The sequence below is a fragment of the Eleutherodactylus coqui genome, chromosome 2, assembly GCF_035609145.1.
Source record: "Eleutherodactylus coqui strain aEleCoq1 chromosome 2, aEleCoq1.hap1, whole genome shotgun sequence".
NCBI classification, from domain to species: Eukaryota; Metazoa; Chordata; class Amphibia; order Anura; family Eleutherodactylidae; genus Eleutherodactylus; species Eleutherodactylus coqui.
Genome location: NC_089838.1, coordinates 260,846,870 through 260,863,661, shown reverse-complemented (window position 1 = coordinate 260,863,661; position 16,792 = coordinate 260,846,870). Strand labels below are relative to the sequence as shown.

The window sequence follows — 16,792 nt, the reverse complement described above, 5'->3', positions numbered from 1 at the left end:
GAACAGGAGAGAGCGCTCACAGTCTTGTCAAAAGAGTCGAGCTGTGTGTGTGCTGATATTTAGGGGGTAAATTGTAGGAAAGGAGGACCCAGTGAGCATAAGAAGCAGCTCCTTGCCCCCCCCCCATCCCATCAACTCTGTGCCCCATAATGTAGTTTACAGGACTCAAAGGTGATGACAGGCTCCCCTTAAATACCGTCCAGAGGGCATGTGGACAGGGGATGCCTTTATGAGATAACCCCTTCAAATTTCAACTATAATCGTGTTTTCTAGATGTCTGCTTGCTGTCAGTGAACGGTATACAACTGGTAACTGTATGGAATCTCTATTGTGCAATCAGTCATACACATGCGTGAGCAGCACATTTTCTACTGACCAAAAAAATTCAACAGGGCTCACGGGCGCAAGTCTTTGGGGGCGTAGACTCCGAACCACCTGATAGGTATTGTTTAAATAAAATATCTAGTCAGTACAGGTTTGACATTTTATTTTTGAAATTTCATTTTTTATTTCTAAACAAATTTACAAATCTGTGATACGAGACATAACACACACATGGTACGAGATCAAGACTGACCCATTCCGCCGCAGGGATTCCTCTGTCTCGCTACCCAGGGGAAGAAAGTGCAACCCCGGGCGCAGATATGAAACCACCGTTATATTTGTACCAACCAGACAATCTAGATTAAAACGAGTTTTTATGAAGCTTAAAAGCATGTAAATTCAGTCTGGCATCGTTACTGAAATCTCCAACTAGTATGAAGGCACGTGTGTATCCACCATCAGGTTTTCACTGATCCTCTTTGCAGTCTCAGGGTAAGGGCTCATTTACACGGCCGTATGAGGACAATACTGCAAGTCTTGCAGCGTTGTACTCATCGCAGCCCCTATGCTCTGCCAGCAGAGATTGCATACAGGCTGCGATAGGCACTGCGCATGCCTGGAATTATGGCGTCACGAACATGCAGGGTTTGTTGTTTTTCAAATCCCATTTCTGTCCAGAGAGGCATTGCGAAGGGGCGGTGTTTCAATGTGCAGCCCTTCAAGAGCTCCGTATGAAACGCAGAGAAATAAGCATGCTGCAATTTATTTCTCCTGTAGTTTATATGCTTGACAAAGTCCTCTGCGGAGGACGAAATGTTGCAAGTTTTGTCTTTGCTAAATAAAGATGAAAATTGGAATTTCATTCCCTGAAGAGCTCAGGATGTCTCTTTGAAATTGCTTCAACTGCTGCGGCTTTCCTCGATACTCTCGCAGTTTATAGGGGAGTCCCCTTGCAGTTCCAAGGCAAGTGTGAATGGAAGAATGAAAATCCACAGACGGAAAAATACACGTGCGTAATATGCAGTGACAATACGCCTGTATGAGCCCGATATCAACCTTGCCAACATGTGTTGTTCATGCGGATGGAAGGTGTTTCCAATTCAAAAACACCTTGCATTACTTCTGTGACATTGCCATCTCCCGGGACATGTTTCACGCAGGTCAGAGGACTGCAAGTGTTTCCCATGGGAAACATCACCCAGCCTGCAATGTCTTTAACCCCTTAAAGGGGTTGTCCCGCGCCGAAACGGCTTTTTTTTTTTTCAATAGGCCCCCCGTTTGGCGCGAGACAAACACAAGGGATGGGTTAAAAAAAAAAAAAAAAGTTTAGTACTTACCCGAATCCCCACTCTGCGGCGACTTCTTCCTTACCTTACCAAGATGGCCGCCGGGATCTTCACCCACGATGCACCGTGGGCTCTGTGCAGTCCATTGCCGATTCCAGCCTCCTGATTGGCTGGAATCGGCACACGTGACGGGGCGGAGCTACGCGATGATGCGTAGAAGGGGGCGGGGCCCAATAGAAGGGAGAAGACCCTTCTGCGCAAGCGTGTCTAATCGGGCGATTAGACGCTGAAATTAGACGGCACCATGGAGACGGGGACGCCAGCAACGGAGCAGGTAAGTGAATAACTTCTGTATGGCCAATATTTAATGCACGATGTATATTACAAAGTGCATTAATATGGCCATACAGAAGTGTATACCCCCACTTGCTTTCGCGGGACAACCCCTTAAAGGACACGGCCTATTTTGGGCTTAGGGACGCAAGGATTTTTGGCGGCTTTTCATCTCCATTTTTGAACAGCCATTACTTTTTTATTTTTCCGTCGACGCGGCCGTATCAGGGCTTGTTTTTTGCGTGGCGAACTGTAGTTTTTATCGGTGCCCTTTTTGGGTACATAGACTATATTGTAAAACCTTTATAATTTTTCTTTATGGTCGCAGATTTTTTTAAGCGTTAATTATGCAGCTTAAATGACACAATCCTTTTTTTCTGCGGGTCGGTACGGTTACAACGATACCAAAACTTATTATTTTTTTCAGGTTTTTCCACTTTTCCAAAATAAAAACCCTTTTTTGGAAATCTTTTTTTTCTAAATCAAAGTCCTATAACTTTTATTTTTCTATGGACTGAGCTCTGTGAGGGCTTATTTTTTGCGAGACGAGCTGTAGTTTTTATTGGTAGCATTGGGGTACATACGGCTTTTTTGATCACTTTAAGGCTGGATTCACACGAACGTATATCGGCTCGGTTTTCACGCCCAGCCAATATACGTTGTCTCTCTCTGCGGGGGGGGGTGGGGGGGGGGGGTGGAAGAGCCAGGAGCAGGAACTGAGCTCCCGCCCCCTCTCTGCCTCCTCTCCGCCTCTCTGCACTATTTGCAATGGAGAGAGGCGGGATGGGGGGTGGGGCTAATTCACTTGTGTGAATAAGCCCTTAGGCATCATTCCCACAAAGAGCAGCATTTCCAAATCGAAGCCATTAAAAGGTATCACATCTACAGGATTACTCGGCTTCTCTCACTGAGCACAATCACACTTTGCGCCACTGGCTAACACCGCACTAAACTTTTTTTTTTCGTTTTACCAAATCGAAGACGTGACGCTCGGCCGCCTTGACTTTGAGACGCTCCCGATAAACCGTAAGACGTTCAGCGGTTATGATTTTAGACTTTTTGTAGTTCTCCCGCTCCGCTCTATCCTCCTGAATGCGTTGTCGAAAATTTCAAAGACATATGTTGCAACATTTTGTGAAATTTTTTGCACCACGATTTTCTCAAAACCTTCACCATTTGCTTTTTTTCCACTGTATACTTTTAGAACTCCTTGAGACGAACCGAATGTCACCTCACGATACATGATAGCACACCGGAGCCCAGCGCTACACTAAATTTTAACCGTGCGGCACGGTGATTTTAGTACCTCAAGATGGCGGCGCCATTACATCACCCCATAACGTCCTACTGAGGTCAGACTCGCCTTGCTAGGTACATAGCTCCTTCCAATGAGATATTTTACACTGTCGCCGTACGCGTTATCTAGAAATTAGATCAATATGTCCGTGTTTCTGTAGCGCGCGGCCCGAGGGCGGTTCTGAAACTACAGATGTATTCTACGCCCAAAAACAAAAAAACTGAATAGCAGGAAACTAGAAGACTTTCTGCTACGTCCACCTGGGGGCGCTGTGGCTCAGCTCACATGGACCTGCAGCATGCTAGCCTCTCATAAAGCGGGCAACCAGTAGGGGAATCTACTGTCACCGGAAGACCGACATGTCTCCTCCAGGAGCGGCCCGCTGCGCACCAGGCGGCTCCTGAGGACCCGGAACCTAACAGTCAGCCTCCCCGCCGCGCGCTCGGCATTCTGGAACGCGGCGTTCTCCCAGCTGACTGGGGGTGACGTCATAAAGGACACGTCATCCCGAGCTGTGATTGGCTGGAGAGGAGTAAACAGTGAGAAGGCGGAGCTGAGCGGTCGGCACCGTCAGCATGGAGCAAGAGCAGCAGGGACTGCCGCCCGGCAAAACCGGAATGGAGGTGGAGCGGGGCGCCTTCATATGGGAGACAGGTCGGTGTGACGGCGGGTTTGGAGTTGGTGCGAGGGGTCGGCCATCCTCCTGGCACGGGAAGCAGCGCCGTAGTGCAGACTGTCCGGTTTTTCTCTGTGCTGCTACTACCAGGTGGAGTCCAGGGGCTCCTCCACCCTGCGCACACCTCCCAGCAGCTGGGGACCTCTTATCTGCAAGCACACCCACATTTGGCGCAGGGCCACTATGGAGGGCACGTCATAGGAAGAAACCGTGACCTCTTCCTGAGTGATGGCTGCAACATGACACGTCTAGATACGCCGCTGCACTGCAGACTTTGGCGCATGTACAAGATCAACCATCTCCCATGTTTCCCTATGCAGCCTCCTGTTTATTGCATCGCAAAGCTTGAACTTGCGATTTTTTTTTTTTTTTTTGCGTAACTCTTAGTGGCTTTCGCGCCAGAAAAACTCGTGAAAAAAAATGAGCAAGCAGCTATGTTTTTGCAAGAAAAAGCAGCGCTGGCACTCAAAAAAAATCATGGGAACAAAGATACGGTTTTGCCGCGGCCGTCTTGTGGCAAAATTGCGATCGCCAGTTTAAAGGTGCCGTCCCGCTGATAGCGTGATAAGTAAGCGTCTGTCTAGACAAGCCGATCTCTCGTTTGAATGAGCAACTGATGTCACAGTTCGCTCGGGCAGCCTGTTTATACAGGCAAGCGCATCATTGGCGCAATCATGCGAGAAATCATTCAGTTCTCATTTGCTTTGTAAGTGAATTAGAGTGACTGACTGAGCGCTGTTTAAACTGAATGATTAGTGAATGAGCCAACGATGATTTTTATTCCTGCACTAGCTGATTTCCTGGCTCTATATATATATATATATATATATATATATATATATAGATAGATATATATATATATGCAATGCCAGGAAATCAGCTAGTGCAGGAATAAAAATCATCGTTGGCTCATTCACTAATCATTCAGTTTAAACAGCGCTCAGTCAGCGCAATTTATTATATATATATATATACACTACCGTTCAAAAGTTTGGGGTCACCCAAACAATTTTGTGTTTTCCATGAAAAGTCACACTTATTCACCACCATGCGTTGTGAAATGAATAGAAAATAGAGTCAAGACATTGACAAGGTTAGAAATAATGATTTGTATTTGAAATAACATTGTTTTTACATCAAACTTTGCTTTCGTCAAAGAATCCTCCTTCTGCAGCAATTACAGCATTGCACACCTTTGACATTCTAGCTGTTAATTTGTTGAGGTAAGCTTGTGAAATTGCACCCCACGCTTCTAGAAGCATCTCCCACAAGTTGGATTGGTTGGATGGGCACTTCTGGCGTACCATACGGTCAAGCTGCTCCCACAACAGCTCAATGGGGTTCAGATCTGCTGACTGCGCTGGCCACTCCATTACCGATAGAATACCAGCTGCCTGCTTCTGCTGTAAATAGTTCTTGCACAATTTGGAGGTGTGTTTAGGGTCATTGTCCTGTTGTAGGATGAAATTGGTTCCAATCAAGCGCTGTCCACTGGGTATGGCATGGCGTTGCAAAATGGAGTGATAGCCTTCCTTATTCAGAATCCCTTTTACCCCGTACAAATCTCCCACCTTACCAGCACCAAAGCAACCCCAGACCATCACATTACCTCCACCATGCTTAACAGATGGCGTCAGGCATTCTTCCAGCATCTTTTCATTTGTTCTGCGTCTCACAAACGTTCTTCTTTGTGATCCAAACACCTCAAACTTGGATTCATCCGTCCACAACACTTTTTTCCAGTCTTCCTCTGTCCAATGTCTGTGTTTTTTTGCCCATCTTAATCTTTTTCTTTTATTGGCCAGTCTCAGATATGGCTTTTTCTTTGCCACTCTGCCCTGAAGCCCAAAATCCCGCAGCCGCCTCTTCACTGTAGATGTTGACACTGGTGTTTTGCGGGTACTATTTAATGAAGATGCCAGTTGGGTACCTGTGAGGCGTCTGTTTCTCAAACTAGAGACTCTAATGTGCTTATCTTCTTGCTTAGTTGTGCAACGCGGCCTCCCACTTCTTTTTCTACTCTGGTTAGAGCCTGTTTGTGCTGTCCTCTGAAGGGAGTAGTACACACCGTTGTAGGAAATCTTCAATTTCTTAGCAATTTCTCGCATGGAATAGCCTTCATTTCTAAGAACAAGAATAGACTGTCGAGTTTCAGATGAAAGTTCTCTTTTTCTGGCCATTTTGAGCGTTTAATTGACCCCACAAATGTGATGCTCCAGAAACTCAATCTGCTCACAGGAAGGTCAGTTTTGTAGCTTCTGTAACGAGCTAGACTGGTTTCAGATGTGTGAACATGATTGCACAAGGGTTTTCTAATCATCAATTAGCCTTCTGAGCCAATGAGCAAACACATTGTACCATTAGAACACTGGAGTGATAGTTGCTGGAAATGGGCCTCTATACACCTTTGTAGATATTGCACAAAAAAACAGGCATTTGCAGCTAGAATAGTCATTTACCACATTAGCAATGTATAGAGTGCATTTGTTTAAAGTTAGGACTAGTTTAAAGTTATCTTCATTGAAAAGTACAGTGCTTTTCCTTCAAAAATAAGGACATTTCAATGTGACCCCAAACTTTTGAACGGTAGTGTGTGTGTGTATATATATATATATATATATATATATATATATATATATATATATATATATATATATACATATATAGGAGGAGGTCGTCTTCCTCATATGCTAATATATTAAAGTCTATTGAAGTCAATGGAGACGTCCGAGCTGCAGCCCATATGCAATTAACATTGAACATGGGCCGCCGGTGCCAGCGCCATTGCTAAGCAACAGCGCAGGAAATACGGACAAAATAACGTACTGTGCATGGCTGCCTGCGAGCCGCTGTAGTCAACCGCAGTTTAATCTGTTACGTAGGGTCACTGGCTGGCCTGAATCCGATTCGTTCATGCGAGCCCTACCTTAGGCTGCCTGCACACGACTGGGTCGGATCCCGTAACGTAATCTGACCCTGTGCCCGGTCGGTGACCCCGCGTATCTGGATTCTTCATATTCTGTAATGCGGATGCGCTGGCCAGCGCGCATGCGCAGTACAGATGATGCCACGCTGTCGCTAGGCAATGTAGCGGATTTTCTGCAATGATGATTGCGGCAGGGCCGTGGGTTAGATGGTCGGGATGATCTATCCCGAGGATAGGTCATCAATAGTATTCTCCCTGGGAAAACCTCTTATGGCTGCCTCCGGATTCCGCAGCAAATGCCGCCCATGGCACGCTCTGGCAAAACACAATTTTCTCTACACGAGCGGAAATGGATTACGATTTTCCACTCTGGAAAAATTGCAGCATGGTGCGATTCTGTGCCGCTTCCGTGTGGATGTCTTCCATTGATTTCAATGGAAGCTGCCTGTGTTGAATCCGTGCAAAAAATGCAGTATGCTGCGATTTATTTATGTATGTATTTATTTATTTTCTCCCCCCTCCACTTGTGGAAACTGCAATTGGGTTCCACAAGTGAGTATTAGTGTATCTTGACACCACCGGAAGCTAGGGGTTTGACAGGAGTAACGCCCCTCTCATACCCCTAGCTCCCGATTGGCTCAAGAAGCTAAGGTCCTGGAAGGAGTTACAAGTCGGGGACGCTTGGAAAATTGCAGGGGAGCTGAAGCGGGACCCATGGTGCCGGAGGAGTGGGACCCAGGGGCGGCAGTGACAGCGCTCCTGTCTGCTTTGGCCGCAGGGGGAGCCGTATGGGAAGCGTACACTCCTGGCCTTCAGCGTGGACACCTGTAACAGCGCTGCCGTCTGTTTGGGTGGCGAGGGGTATCGGAAACGCCTTGCATCTTATAAAGTGCAGCAGGAGTGGGACCTGAGGACACCAGCACCGATGACAGTAGAAGCTCTCCCAGATGCTCTGGCTGCAGGGGGAGCGGCAGTTCAACACTACTGTGCTGGTGGCTGAATGAGTGGGAGCAGGGCACAGCAGCGGGGATAACACTCGCAGCACTCCCGCCTGCTTCTGCCACAGGGCGAGCGGCCGCGGGAATATACAGTGCCGGAGACGGAGAGCGGGGGTGAAGGCCGGGGGGGGGGGGGGGGGGGCGGGGGCTGTCAGCTGTGCGGCATAGGCAAAGCAGCGTCCACCAATTTATGACAGGGATGGATGGTTAGGGTGAGGGCTATGCTTTATATATCAGTAAGACTAACTGTAACACTTACCCCTCACCCTAACCCAGCATCGCTGTCAGAAATCATGGCAGCTGCTGCATGAGTTTAGTGGGCTGCCGGAACCTGCAGCCAATCAGCATCAGGGGGCGTCACCCCCTGTCAATTTTGACTCCACCAGTTCTTCCTGGTGGCATCAAGATACACTAATGCCCCACAAGTGTGCATGAAGAATCGATTTCCTGTAGCATGCTCTGGGCAGTATGTGCTGCAGATTCGCGGTGTTGACAGCCGCTCTGGATTCTGCAGCAAATATCCGCCCGTGTGCAGGAGGCCTAACGGATAGAAACGGACCCCTTGTCAGATGGACACCATAGCGCTGTCTGTCACTAGTGACAGTGAACGCTTCTGTTGGGTTCTGAGGTGTTTTCATCACCTGTGACCGAACCCCACAGCGTAGTGATAACCGCCGCGGGATGTCCCTTAGGCTTCCTACACACGGGCGAGCACCATATTGGGCCGAGAAATTTTCTGTGTATCCACAGTTGATTTTAGAAGATATGGCCCAACACCCAAGTCTTTGCGCTGTCGTCACTCTCTGGTACCCGGCGGCCTGTAGTGAGCATAGCTCTGCTGGTCAGGTGATGCCGTTTCCACATCACCTGACTAGTGGCGCTTACTACTGACCTCCAGGTATCGGGGGTGCTGTAACGTCTGAAATAAGCTGCGGAGATGCAGCAGATTTTGACTGTTTCGGATGTGGAAGTGTTTGTTGAAGAAGTTCCACTTTGTGTAAACATATCCTTAGACTACTTGCGCATACTTGTGTGCGGCTTCCACCTCCGGAGGCGCTGCTGGCTATTTGTTTTTAGCACTAAAATACTTCTACCTTACCCCTCTCCACCAAACCTTGATGTACGTACAAGTTGGCCTCTCTAGTGCTGCAGCATAGTCTGGAGTGCAAGACCTTAATTCGGTGTCTGATGTTACGCCGGGTCCGTAAGCTGTGACCACCCGACCCGCACACAGCCACACAAGCTTTTACAATGCAAGAAGCGAGCGCAGCCACATTGTTGATGGCCCCGATTTATCACTATTTAATGGAGTTGTCCAGGAATGCCCCGGGTTGGCTGATACATTCTCCTGTCCAAACAAGCGTCAGGATCGCAATTTCACAGACGCGATGCCACTTTTTTAAATTCAAAAAACACTTCACATCTCCGTGAAAATTGTACTTTGGCATTTAACGGTTAACAGTCCCGATGAGCCGAGCGGCTTATCGGGGCTGTTGCCGCCGGGTGTCAGCTGTAAGAAACAGCTGGCACCCGGGATGTATGGAGGGAGATCACCCCACGATCTCTCTTCATACATGTCCTGCAGCCGCAGGACATATAAACCCGATAGGGCTGTCACTAAGGGGTTACTTGATGATTGTGCTTTGGGGACTCCAGTCGTTTGGGGAGGCTTGTGTGATGCCAGGCTATAGGACATTCCTCATTCTGTCTCTTCCCCCCGCAGTGGACGCGGTGCTGTCCAGCTATGGATGGTTCCTCCTGTTTGGCTGTATCGTACTCTATCTTCTGAAGCAGAGGTTCTCGGACAACATAAGCTCTTTGCTGAGATCTGCTTCCAGGACCAGACGAGGTATTTGTCGCAGCTGTCCTTTATTAAAAGTTGCTTTTCATTTATTTTTTTTTTAAATATTGTAGCTATTTATTATTTTTTGTTTCTGGGGACACCTACCGCTGTAGTGAATAGACTCACAGCCATCCACGTTGTGGGTTGTGCCATGCTCATATGATGAGTATTACAGGCTTGTCTCATTGAAGTGAATGGGATGAACCTGTAGGACTCAGCATGGCTGCTATGCCTAATACAGCGTTCGGAGTACAGACGCGATCGTGCTCAGATGTGAACATTGAAGAGGACGAGGTACTTGCAGGAGCACTGCGGCCCCTTCAATCAGCTGATCGGTGGGGATTTTGAGTAGCGAACCTCCGCTGATGAGATATTGATGGCCTCTTCTGATGATGGGTCATCAGTTTTTAAAGGCTGGATAAACCCAATACATCTTTTAGATGCCGGACATTGATGGGCCATATTCTGATGCGTACACTTTTTTTCAACGCTGCATCAGAAGTCTGTGTTAGGGAATTCAATGTTCCGTCAATATGCTGTGAGGCTCCAAATCAAAGGTGGTTATGGCGGCCGCCGTGAGAAAGCTATGAAACACAGAGATCAGGCCTGTGTCTAGAAGCAATCTGAGTTTATTGTGTACATTGCCTTATTCTTATACAGAAAATAGTAGGCGTATCAGTAGGCTAGTGCTACAGAGGTTGACCTGTTTTACTGGTACATAATTTTGTCTTCTCTATAAACAATGCTTTATTTGTTTGTATGTAGACATCGTGTCTGGTATCCTGATTATCATCACACTCTACATTTTAATCACATGCCCTACCTAGACAGCAGTAAAAAACAAAGCTTTCCATACAACCTTTTGATCAGTGTAACGAGATAAACAAGCTCTTGGAGACATGATGGACATTTAAGATTACACCTCTACTTAATGTAATTAAGTACTAACCTAAATGTACAGGAGCTTTTTATAGGACACAGAATAGAGTGTACAATTTAGGCCTACAGCCTCCGGAAACGTATATCAAAGATACATACATATATAAATTAATATGTTCATAACCCTCACAATCCCCCATTTTGAAACAGTCCATCTTGAAAAGAGCCTTTGTAGTGGTACTATCAAGGGTGCTAAGCCACCCCTGCCGGTCTTTCTATCCTCTTCGCCGGATCCCCACTGTTGTTGCTCTTTACGTATGACTGTTTTAACGATATCGTAGAGGGAGCGATTCCAGATAATTTGCTTGTCTCCGTATCCCACAGAATGTCCATAAATTGCAAACACTCAAAAGAATGAACAAAAGAAACAGTATTAGTAAAGGGTGAAACATAAAATCCATCATCTTTCCTGCAATAGGTGACCATTCAGTAAAAATATCATACCAGTTATACTCTGTGTCTACCTGGATCTCAATACCTAGGCTGACTATCTTATCTCCTACCCATACATTTTTCTAATTCCATAAGGGAGAGGTTAGTAACATCCAAATGCTTTTAAAGGTGTTCAGTATCTATCATTAGTCTTACAATTCTACCCAAGGATACTGTCAGAGTTGACATAGGGATAGTATCTGGGTACCAGTAGTACCTTAATGTTGCTTCAGCATCTGACAAAAATGTGTAAGTTTCTGTAAATCTATGTATCACCGATATGTTCTGTATACATCCAGACAATGGAGTGGTGAGATTATACATACTGGTGGTTCCAGTTCGGTTGGCAACAAAGAATATATACATATTGGGGGCCAACTTCTATCAGCATATAGAAGAAGCAGGTAACACCGTCCAATCACATATGCTGACTGAAGGCTGCTGGAAACATGGCTCATATGCGGCTGTACTCCGTCCGCATGCTAGGCCATCCAGTGTTTCTTCACAGTTCTCTATACCATGGGTTTTATTTTCACTATAAATCATCATACCTGTGAACTTGGGCAACCAATATTGTAAAGCATATAGAGGCGGTCCGAACACCACAGGTAGTACTACAGACTTACACATCAGGCTTGTGTCCTTTACATCATAAAAAGTCATTTCTCCAGTGCTATACTCATCAGAGCATTCTACACCATCAGCCCGGGGCCGTATCCAGGATGCTACTGGAATTACATTATTGAGAATATTTCTCCACAATTTTTCATTATTTGTCATCACATCTGACTGCTTTGTCCCTCTCGTGAATCATATATACATATTGCAGGCTACATTGTGTATAGTTCATGAATTTACTCATATTTACAAACAAATCCTTTTAAACCGCAAAACCAGATTAAAAAGCGTTAATACATCCTTATCATATCTTAATGCAAGACATCGGGGGAGGAACAAGGAAGGCATGCATTGTGCCTGAACATTTATCAATCTAGAAACATTCTGTCCTACCCCAGCCATTTTATTCTTCATCACCTCTAAATCTATAGAGTTCAGAACCCCTACACCTGTACCAATTCCCCCTAATAGGGTATCATACCATTTTCGTTTTCCTCTGGTGCAGGGTTTCATTGCCTGAAGAGAAATATTATAATGCAATATGGTTTTCTGGCTCTTTGTGGATGATAAGGGGTGTCAAATGCCTGGGAGTTACCCAGGGCAGACATGAAGTGTTGCATTATTTCACCTGTGAAATGTGTACCTCTATCTGACTCGATTACCTCTGGTACCCCGTATCTGCAGATTACCTTATTCATGAGCTTCTTTTCGGTTACCTGCTCATTTACTTTTGTAACAGGGTACGCCTCCAACCTGAAAAACATCAACAACAACAAGCACATATTCATACTTCCCAACACGTGGGAGCTGAATGTCGTCAATTTGCAATCCCTGAAATGGGTAGAGTGGTCCTGGCAAGTGCCTTTGTGGTCAATTTACTTCTACCCTGTTGCTTACGGCATAGCTCATGCAAAACTGGACAAATGATGTAGCAGCTACAAAGAACCCAGGGGGCAACCCTTTCTCTCTCAAGCGTAGGTAACATAGCTGCCTTCGATAGGTGAGTCTTTCCATGGATCAGCTGGGCCATCATGGGGTACAGGGATCGTGGTAGGCAAGTTACTGACTGTTTGCCATACGCCACCCTGTTCTACTGCTCCCATATTAGTCCATTTATCTTTTTCTTCTTTGCTGGCTTGTGACTGTAATGTCTTTAGTACATCAATGTTCAAATTTTTATCAAAGTCCAAATCATAGTCTCTGACTTGTGCGGTCAGTATCTTCTTTTCTTCTTTCTTCCACGGCTTGAGGGCCGCTGTCTGCGCTGAAGTCTGCTAGGGCGTTGCCTTTTGCTTCTGCACTGTTGGCTTTAGTATGAGCTTTCACCTTCAGGATTGCTACTTTGTCTGGTAGGAGTAGGGCTTTCATAAGGTTCTGTACTGCTACACCATTCTCAATGGGTTGTCCTACAGAAGTTTAAAAATGTCTGGCCTTCCATATTGGGCCGTAACCATGATCTATGCCGAATACATACCAGGAGTCAGTGTAAATGGTTACCTTCTGTCACTCTACACGCCTCAGTGAGGGCCTTCAGTTCCGCTTCTTGTGCTGAGACATGCGGAGGCATTCTGCTTTTAGAGATCTTGTTGTGTGAACACTGCATATCTGGTGTGGAGTTGTCAATCACCCTGGTACCATCTATAAAAAAAAAAAACAACTCAAAATATGTATTAACAAGGGGTTTCAATAACTCTTTAAAACTTAAACTTTCTTGTTGCATCAATGCTAGACAATCATGCTGATATTCTATTCCAAATAGATCACGTTCTTATTTGCAAATTTTTTTAAAAATAGCTGATCTGTAATACATAGATCACCTATGCCTCCCCCTCCCCCATTTGATCACCTATGCCTCCCCCTCCCCCATTTGAAACAGGATACTCGATTGGAAGAAGAGTAGCCGGGTTCACCATTGAAAAGAAATATTAAAGGGGGGGCATGAGCAAAGCACATTGCAACCTTATTTGACGAGCTAGAGACAGGTGTTTAGGTTGTACTTGGGTGAGTATACTCTGGATGTCATGAGGGGTGAGAACCACTAGGGGGTAGTCCAGGACCAACTCAGAAGATTTGTCAACCATTGCTTGTACTGCTGCTACCGCACGGACACAGGAGGGGGCTCCTCGGGCTACCGGATCCAATCTCATGGAGTAATACCCAAGTGACCGTGGACGTCCTCCATGTTTTTGCGTCAATACTGCTGTCGCATGAAAGGCCAGGGACGGCAGTATGAGACAAGTCCCAAAAAGGTGCGAAGCTTTGGCAGCAGAAGAAGATACAGAAATGGCTTGAACTGCAGCCCTGTGTCGTTCTGTGAGATGTCTGCCTTCTTGAGCTAGACAACAACCTTTTGTTTACAAAGCTGTAATTTTTCCTTTTTAAGCCTTGCAGCCATTTTATGCTAAAAAAAAATTTTTTTTTTAGAAGAGAAATAGATGCAGATTGACATGTTTCAGATCCTCAGCACAAAGCTGGAAAGTCATTAACATATTGCAACAGCACAGTCCCCTCAGGCGGAGTCCAAGCCTGCAGGACAGTTACATAAATGCCCTTTTGTCTGAAAAAGGGCCGGAGATTCAGACTGTCTCCACTCTGGCTTATTATCTATGACCTTAGGGATTTCAATAGACCTTTTACAAAGGCCATACTAAGTACATGTTTGCCCATCTTTTCTATGCCCCTATACCCCAGATCTGACTAATGTTGTTGAAGGCGGGCATAGAATTGTTTTACACTTTCTTCCTTCTCTTTGTGTGATATTAGAAAGAGACAAGGAGGATTCTCTCAAATTTTTGTTTTTCTTTTTCCCAATGTTCCAGACAAATTAAAAATATTTTACCACTTCTCAATTCTCTATGTTTAATTTAATCCTAATCTGTGCCACAATAGTTTTTCACATAATTTTAGATTATCGTTCCCACTGCCTTCCCTGTTTTACATCTGCTCCTATTCAACCCTCCGCTCCCTGCATCTCTTTCTTGTCCTCATGCTTCCACTCACTAGCCTAGGATCTAGTGAGCATAGGCATAACCGGTTTGCACCGAGGAGCTCCGCAAGCAGGGCAGCTCTCTCTCCAATCCGGGTTCTGTTGTCGACAATGCCAGCAGGTCCATCCCTCCAGTCCAATGTTTGACCTTGGAGTGGATGACTTGGCATAGGGTGAGGAGGAGACGGTTGGAATTGAGATGGAGGGGGTGAAGATGGAAGAGGGAACTGACCCGACAATGAGAGAACATCTTTGAATTCTTTTCTCATTTCATTTTCAGCTACTGAACAGTATATATATATATATATATATATATATAATACAACATACTTCCTGTGTAGCCAAATATAACCAATTCTTAATTCAGATTTCTTTGCAAAGACAAGTAGGTCTTCTAAAGCCCAGTACTCCACCCTTTGAAATGTATCTTATCTTCTATAGAACACAGAAACTTCTCCAGACAAATAGCTGTATAACTGGTTCCACTGCCTGTAAGCATCTTCTATTGTGCAAATAACCTGGACTGACTATTCAAAATGAACTTAGAGTGTAATACACTTGCCCCCACCTTACAAAAACTGCAAATTCACACTCACTAAGGGGGGGTTTTATTCATTCCTATACGGACTGATAATATGTGAAGTAGAAATTGGGATTGTATTTACTGTACACCAGACTTCCAATAATGAGCGAATTATGTATAGATAAGAAAAACTCTTAGTACCGCGGTTTTTACACAATTTGCTCAGAATAGGCTACCCAATGACAAACACAATACAACTTATGCCCATTTCTACCCACATACTGATATTCACCACACTGCGACCACTCAGCGGCCAATATATTATAGGGGGCTTTATTCCACCCTGGCATAATTAACAATTCATCGGACACTTCTTTGTTCTTAGCTACCGACATTTTCGTACTATTGCGGATTTTCTTAAACAGCGACATTTTCACACTATGCCAGATTATCACAAGAAATTCTTCAACTATCAGTTTATCAAAATTTTCCTTAAAAACAAACTAGTATATTACTCTCTGCGTAATCCTGTTCACAGCGCCATTTATGTATTGCTGCAAGGAGCAAGACTTAGTTCAAATTACGCTTTAAAGAGAGTTAGACACTATAAAAGGTTCATACTGTAGTTGATTGGGACCCTAATAAGTGGGATGGGGACCAATATTCATTTGCCAATTTCTTTAGCTATCTTTCACACCTTATCCTCTTTTTACCAGCAGTATGGACAAGGGCTGGCGGTTTATGTACACCAAGAGGCTTATTGTTTTTATTCTTTCACACACATAAAACAATTGTTTGTTTCACTATTTTCTGTGCAGTCTTCCGCACCTTATCCTCTTTACCAGCAGTATGGACAATGGCTGGCGGTTTATGTACACCAAGAGGCTTATTATTATTATTATTATTATTATTATTATTATTTTCTTTATACACTCTTCAAATAAAATACTGTTGTTCATTGAAGATGAATTACACTTTAAATAGAACTTTTGTTATTAATTTGACTAAAGTACTTATCAGGTGTTTCAAGTACACAATTATCTCATATTAATATCTTAAAGGGGTTGTCTCACGAAAGCAAGTGGGTCTATGCACTTCTGTATGGCCATATTAATGCACTTTGTAATATACATCGTGCATTAAATATGAGCCATACAGAAGTTATTCACTTACCTGCTCCGTTGCTAGCGTAGCTCCGCCCCATGACGTGTGCCGGTTCCAGCCTCCTGATTGGCTGGAATCGGCACGTGACGGGGGCGGAGCTACGCGATGACGCGTACAAGGGGCGGAGCCAAAACGCCGATGCTTCCAAGACCAGCCGAAGGGAGAAGATCCATCTGCGCAAGCGCGTCTAAAAAAGCAAGAAGACACCGAAGTTAGACGGAACCATGGCAACGGGGACGCTAGCAACGGAGCAGGTAAGTGAATAACTTCTGTATGGCTCATATTTAATGCACGATGTATATTACAAAGTGCATTAATATGGCCATACAGAAGTGTATAGACCCACTTGCTTTCGTGAGACCACCCCTTTAATTCAATAATATTCAAATTAACACAACCCAATATTTTTGAATTCCACATATTCCACGAATCTGTATATACATATAT

At 45.0% G+C, this 16,792-nt stretch overlaps 1 protein-coding gene across 1 annotated transcript in view; it reads left to right on the top strand.

The window, feature by feature from the left end:
* The first annotated feature begins 3,747 nt into the window (after positions 1-3,747).
* The window catches only part of SELENOS (selenoprotein S), a 40,488-nt gene continuing 27,443 nt past the window's right edge, over positions 3,748-16,792 (top strand). Inside the window, exons 1-2 of the mRNA XM_066592879.1 lie at positions 3,748-3,894; positions 9,564-9,689. Coding sequence (XP_066448976.1) covers positions 3,816-3,894; positions 9,564-9,689 — 205 coding nt within the window. The 5' untranslated portion in view covers positions 3,748-3,815. The remainder of the gene's footprint in view (positions 3,895-9,563; positions 9,690-16,792) is intronic.